Source organism: Argiope bruennichi, chromosome 1 (genome assembly GCF_947563725.1).
Source record: "Argiope bruennichi chromosome 1, qqArgBrue1.1, whole genome shotgun sequence".
NCBI lineage: Eukaryota > Metazoa > Arthropoda > Arachnida > Araneae > Araneidae > Argiope > Argiope bruennichi.
This window is the reverse complement of record NC_079151.1, coordinates 35847417-35853697: the sequence shown is the minus strand read 5'-3', so window position 1 is coordinate 35853697 and position 6281 is coordinate 35847417. Positions and strand designations below refer to the sequence as shown.

Genomic DNA, 6281 nt, shown 5'->3' with positions numbered 1-6281 from the left:
CGATTTTTTTTTTTGTGAAGAATTTCCTGAAAAATCCAAATACTTTAAATTTTATGTGATTCAAAAGTAATCAGATATAGTGTAATCTGTTAATAAAAGAAACTGCCTTTAAATAACTATTTTAATAAAGAATATTACTTGGAAAATTATAATGTTATTAGCGCCTGAAGTTCCTGTCTTGAAAGTTGTGAAAGCTGCATTCTTATTGTTCAGTTTTCTAAATATTCAGCTTTCGATTTCCAGTCTTTTCGGTTTCGACTATAGTCAACTACAAACAGATAGTCATGTATATCTCTGCTTTACTTAAAGACTTATAATTCCTTTTTTGATTGAATAATGACTGTCCTCTACTCTCTATCATATTTATAGAAATTTGTGAAAGGATTGCTTTGAAGTCAAATGTAAAAAATTGGAGTTTGAAAATTGAAGCATTTTGTGCTTCGTTGAAGAAATTCCTCTCTTAAAGAAATTTCCATCTAAAAAATTAGATATAATATTGAATGCAAGTAAGGGGATAAACATTATAAAGTTTCTCATAGTCAACAAAAATTATTATTATATAATGTGAACATGGGAATTGACGCTGGGAAATTTGATTTAGAAAACTAAATATAAATTTGTTGCAATACTTTATCTTGTTAACTATCGTACTGTAGAAATAAAAGAGAAAATATTTTTATGAAGCTTTTAGAAAATAATTTTCATTTATACACGTACAAATTGTGATTTAATAATTGTTGTAGCACAAATCAAAATAACCACCAATTGTTGTGGTTTAATAGGCACATCTCATTTCTGATTAGTGGATCCATGGTTCGAATCTCAGCCACGATGTTTTATCCAAAGACAGGAATTCTTTTGTTTAGAATGATATCAGTTGTGTATCTAAAATCTGAAATGTTCTATAGCTTTCTTAAGTATTGAAATTGGATTATTCTTGAATGTTCTATGTATGTATGAAAGCTGAGCCATATCTGTGATGGGTAAGTTCTCAGTCCGGTGATGTTGCGAGTTTTTTAGTTTAAATAAATCAAATTGTTTGTTTAAACTAACGGTGTAGTTCTTTATATCTTCGTGACAATATTGTTATATCTTCTAACTTAAATGACCATTATGGCTTTGTATAACTTTTATTTATAAATTTTTGTTTCCATTTTTACAACAGAAACACTCTATGGCGGTATTCTTGATGTCAGCAATCCATCATTCCATGCATTCTTCCTAAGATGCGATCTTTTTTTGGGGGTGACATCACTACATCAAATCTGGTCGATCAGTTGGTATAAAAACAGTTGGAAAATTGTGGGTGTTTCCATCCCGTCTCTGTCGTCAACGTACGTCTGTTGTGAAAACAAGAGCATTTACTGGAACTGTCTTTCCGCAAAGACGAAGTTACGAATGCCACTGCTGTGTTTTCAGTAATCATCAATTGATTGTCTGAATTTTTATATTTAGACAAAGAACAGAATCTAATGAGTGGATAGACTAAACATACTCAAGCACAAGGTACAAGTATTTCAGTTTGAAGAATGCGAAATAATACATTTAAATGGGAAATGTTGATTGCTTTTAGCTATTCACTGATAGGAAAAATCTCTGCATTGATAAACTAGATTAAATATTCACAAAGAAAACTACAAAGTATAAGCGAACATCTATTCTTTGCAGAGAAAAATTCAGTATTCCCTGTGTGCGCTGAAAAATTAAACATGGAGAAAGAAGTAAAGAAACACTCACTGGATCATCGGGAAGAAACAAGATTTCAGTGTGAAATATGTGGATTAAATTGTAGTAATAAAGATGCTTTACGTAAGCATTCATCTGTCCATTCAAATGTGAAACTAAATGCATGCGAAGCTTGTGGTAAAGCGTTCAAAAGAAGAAGTGAATTAAAAAGACACACAAGGATTCATATGATGAAAAAGCCTTACGTTTGTGAAGTCTGCAATAAAGCATTCACTCACAATTCTGGCTTAAAAGTACATTTACGTGTTCATACAAAAGAACAACCTTACGTCTGTGACGTCTGCAGTATGGTGTTTAACCATTCAAGTAATTTAAAGACACATCTACGCATTCATACAAATGAAAAGCCTTATGTTTGTGAAATATGTGTCAAAAAATTCACTCAACTATGTCATTTGAGGCAACATTTACGTACACATACGAAAGAAAAGCCTTATGCCTGTGAAATCTGTAATAAAGCATTCAAACAAAGAAGCCATTTAATAAATCATTTGCAAACTCATTCAAAAGAAAAGCCTTATGTCTGTGAAGTCTGTAATAAAGCATTCAAACAAAGAAGCCATTTAACAAATCATTTGCGTACTCATTCAAAAGAAAAACCTCATGTCTGTGAAGTCTGTAATAAAGCATTCAGTCGAAGGACCCATTTAACAAATCATTTGCTTACTCATTCAAAAGAAAAACTTCATGTCTGTGAAGTCTGTAATAAAGCATTCAATCGAAGGAGCTATTTAACAAATCATTTGCTTACTCATTCAAAAGATAAACCTCATGTTTGTGAAGTGTGTGAAAAGGCATTCAGCAGGAGCGATGCTTTAACAAAGCATTTACGTACTCATACGCAAGGAGAAATTTAACTTTCAACGAAATCTTATTGGATAAACGGTATTTTAAATTTATTTCTTCTTAAATTAAAAGAAATTCTTATCTATGAATTCTATAGAAATGATTTTTGTGCAAAATAAAAGATTGTATCCACTGAAACGGGAAATTTAAATGTTTTGAAAACTTAACTAGAATATGCAGAATTAATCTCTTAGATTGGTTATAAATTCCATGATGTGTTAAATATCTATGTACTATTCATTATGTTCTTATTTGATGTGGGCAAAAGAGATTTGATCAATCTATTACTGTAACTGAATTTATAATAGTAATCTACAATCTGACTTTATTGAAAAACGAAAATTGGAAATTGACTTATAAAACTAATTCTTTAGCACAAATTAATCATGGTCAATGAAAGCTGGACATTTTAAAGCATAGGCCATGTTATTTTCCATTTAGGTTATGGAATTTAACGAAGTGAGTCCAATATCCAGTACGGAAAAAGTTATTTTTACCATCCAATTATTATATATCATTAATTATACGCTACAAATATTTAATCGGTTTATATTCATTTCAAACCCAGCGATCATTGCAGAAGCAACGGTGAGTATATTTTAAAAATTTTTAGAACTATAATACTGGTATCAATTAATTTTAATTAATACATTAAGTTATGCCACATTGTACTGTAAATATGTTTGTGAGAATGTATTGACATTAATTAATTTATTTGGTTTAATAAGAATATGGTGTCTGATGGTATTTGAGTTTTACATTAATTTGTAATATTTATAGGTTCGGTTATTTGTCAGATATCTTGTGCTAATATAATAAGAGAAATTCGATGCTGCGTAAAAAAAATTGCAACAATTTTTTTTTATATGAAGCCCTTTTTAATCAATTTCGTATAGCGAAATAATTACTTAATAAATGATTCATTTTAATTTGATGAATATTATTTTTAGTGTAGATGATTTAATTATTAAATAAAAACTTCTGTTTTTTAATTAAGCCTTTTAAATAATTTTTTCAGTTATTTTTGTTATGTTATTTGTACTTACTTTAAAAGATATGGTGATGAGGTTCTAAAATGTTTTGGTATCATTAGTGTGTAAGACGAAATCTAGAATGTGCATCATGTTATATTTTATCATGTTATGCTATAATCGTTATTAATGTTGTTTTTCTCATAATAGCTCCATTTTGAATCATCATACCTCTTTTGAAATATGTCTTGCTTTTTATCTCTGGAAATTACACAAAGAACGCAAGGAAATGTTGTAGAATTGGTTCATTCTATTTAGGACGCAAATTTTATAAGTTTAGGAGTCTACGGTTTTGATAATTGGAAATTAAAATTAAGAGTTCGACTGAAATGTTGGGATAGAGTATTTATTTCCTTGGTATATTTAGATATTACATGCATAAACGAAATAAATGAACAAATCAATTTATGCACTGCAAAGAGTCTGTTGCAGCTGACGTCCTTTAAGTATACAACTCGGGACGACGATTTATGCTGTACTAATTTCACCGTGTGTAGCTAATAATTTGTTCGCAAGTACTCTGCAGTTTGAATGAAAACACACACACACACACACACACACACACACACACACACACACACACACACACACACACACACACACACACACACACACACACACCATGATTTCTTGAGCGCTCATTAAACCAAATTTAATATAATATCCAAATACTTTGAATTTTATATAATTCGAAATTAGTCGGATATAATGTAATCTGTTAATAAAAGAAATTGCCTTTAAATAACTATTTTTAATAAAGAATAGTGCTAGAGAAATTATAATATTATTAGTGGCTGAAGTTCATGTCTTGAAAGTTGCGAAAACTGCATTCTTATTGTTCAGCTTCTGCATTTCAACTATTTTGCTTTGGATTTCGATTATTTTTTGTTTTCATTATAGTCAACTGCAAACAGATAGTAATGGACATCCAAACTTTACTTAAGATCTTATAATTCATTTTCTTTCTAAACATGTCTGACCTACTTTCTATCATATTTATAGAAATTTGTGAAAGAGGGTAAACGTATTTGAGTCAAATGCAAAAACTGAAGTTTGAAAACTGATGCATTTGTAGCTTCTTTGAAGAGATTCCTCATCTGAAGTAAATGTTTTAAGCAAATTCTAGGTAAAGAATCAAACAAGAAATTAAATGTAAGTAAGGAGATAAGCATTATAAGAATTCTAATATTCAACAAATATTATTAAATAAGGTACTTACATATTAACGCCACCGCAGCTACAGATTTGGCGGTTTTTAAGTGCCCCCAATCACTTTCAAAATTCAACGACACCGCAGCTACAGATTAAGCTCTTTATTGGCGCATTAGCGAAAAAAACGCCAAATCTGTTGCTGCGGTGGCGTTAATACGTAAGTACCTTATATAATATGAACACAAAATGACACAGGAAACTTTCATTTAGACAACTAAATGTATATTTATTGTAATACTTATTCTCGTTAACTATCGTACAGTAGAGATAAGGGGTTAAATAAAATTATGAAGATTTTAGAAAATAATTTTTATTTATATAAATATCCAAATAAATCAGAATAGCCAAGAATCGCCGTGGCTCAATCGGCAGAGCATTTCATTTCTGACTGGCCGGTCCATGGTCGGAATCTCAGCCACGATGTTTTATCCAAAGACTGGAATTCTTTTGTTTAAAATTTTATCAATTGGCTAGTTCTATAGTTTACTTAAATGTTGAAATTGGATTGTTCTCGAATATTCTACATATCGTATAAAAGCGGAGCTCCATCTGTGATGGGTTTCTATGTTTACTGTTGGGAATTGCTTATGCCTAATAAATCTGTTTGTTAAAATTAAAGGCGTAGTTCTTTGCATTTTGGTGATAATATTTTTATATTTTCCAACTTATATGTCTATTATGCATTCGCATAATTTTTATTTGTTAACTTTTTATTTCTATTTTCCCAACAGAAACACTTTATGATGTTATTCTTGATGTCAGCAATTCATCATTCCACGCATTCTTTCTAAGATGCAATCTTTTTTCTTGGTGATATCACTCCATTATATCTGGTCGACTATCTGGAATAACAACTGTTGATTGCTTCATTCAATTTCAATGTATATCCCATAAAACAACAGATGTATGTTCAAGCACAGACAACCAATAGAAGTTCATCTTGAACTAGAGGACATTAAGGAAAGACGGAGATTACTTCATATTTCACTCAATTAGCTGTTGCTTTAAAGATTGAAGACGGCGAAGTGTGCCCGCTGTTTAATGCCATCATATTCCTTATTACCATATATATGTTTGTATATGCCCCTTTTAAGAGTATTAACTTTTAAATTGATGCTACTTGTTTTTTTAAATATAATGTTTTATTTTAAATCCTGTGTTGTTTGTGTCTCATTTATTCTATTAATGATATAATGTTAAATTGTCGCAAAGCTATGTATGTTTTTGTAAAACTATCTCTGCATTCTAATATCCCGATCAGAGGTTCCGTTAATATCATGCCTAAGCTTAAGCTGCTCATAAAAGCAAAATCAAATATGTAAAATTTGCTCGCTAGAGTCCAAACTGATGGTGCACTAAAAGTTTATCTAGAAAATGCACATTTCAAAATTTTAAAATATTTAAATTTCCTTTGTGTTAATTTTTATTTCTCATTGTGCTCATTTG

At 30.1% G+C, this 6281-nt stretch overlaps 1 protein-coding gene across 1 annotated transcript; it reads left to right on the top strand.

Annotated features, from left to right (window-relative positions):
• Positions 1 to 1334: 1334 nt before the first annotated feature.
• On the top strand, positions 1335 to 2625 carry LOC129977605 (zinc finger protein 883-like). The gene has a single exon (XM_056090570.1). It carries the CDS (start codon positions 1710 to 1712, stop codon positions 2601 to 2603), a length of 894 nt encoding a protein of 297 aa, XP_055946545.1. The 5' UTR covers positions 1335 to 1709; the 3' UTR covers positions 2604 to 2625.
• The last annotated feature ends 3656 nt before the right edge of the window (positions 2626 to 6281 follow it).

Excerpts from the sequence above, each read along its gene's own strand:
- LOC129977605 (XM_056090570.1), top strand. The coding sequence starts at position 1,710 with ATGGAGAAAGAAGTAAAGAAACACTCACTGGATCATCGGGAAGAAACA.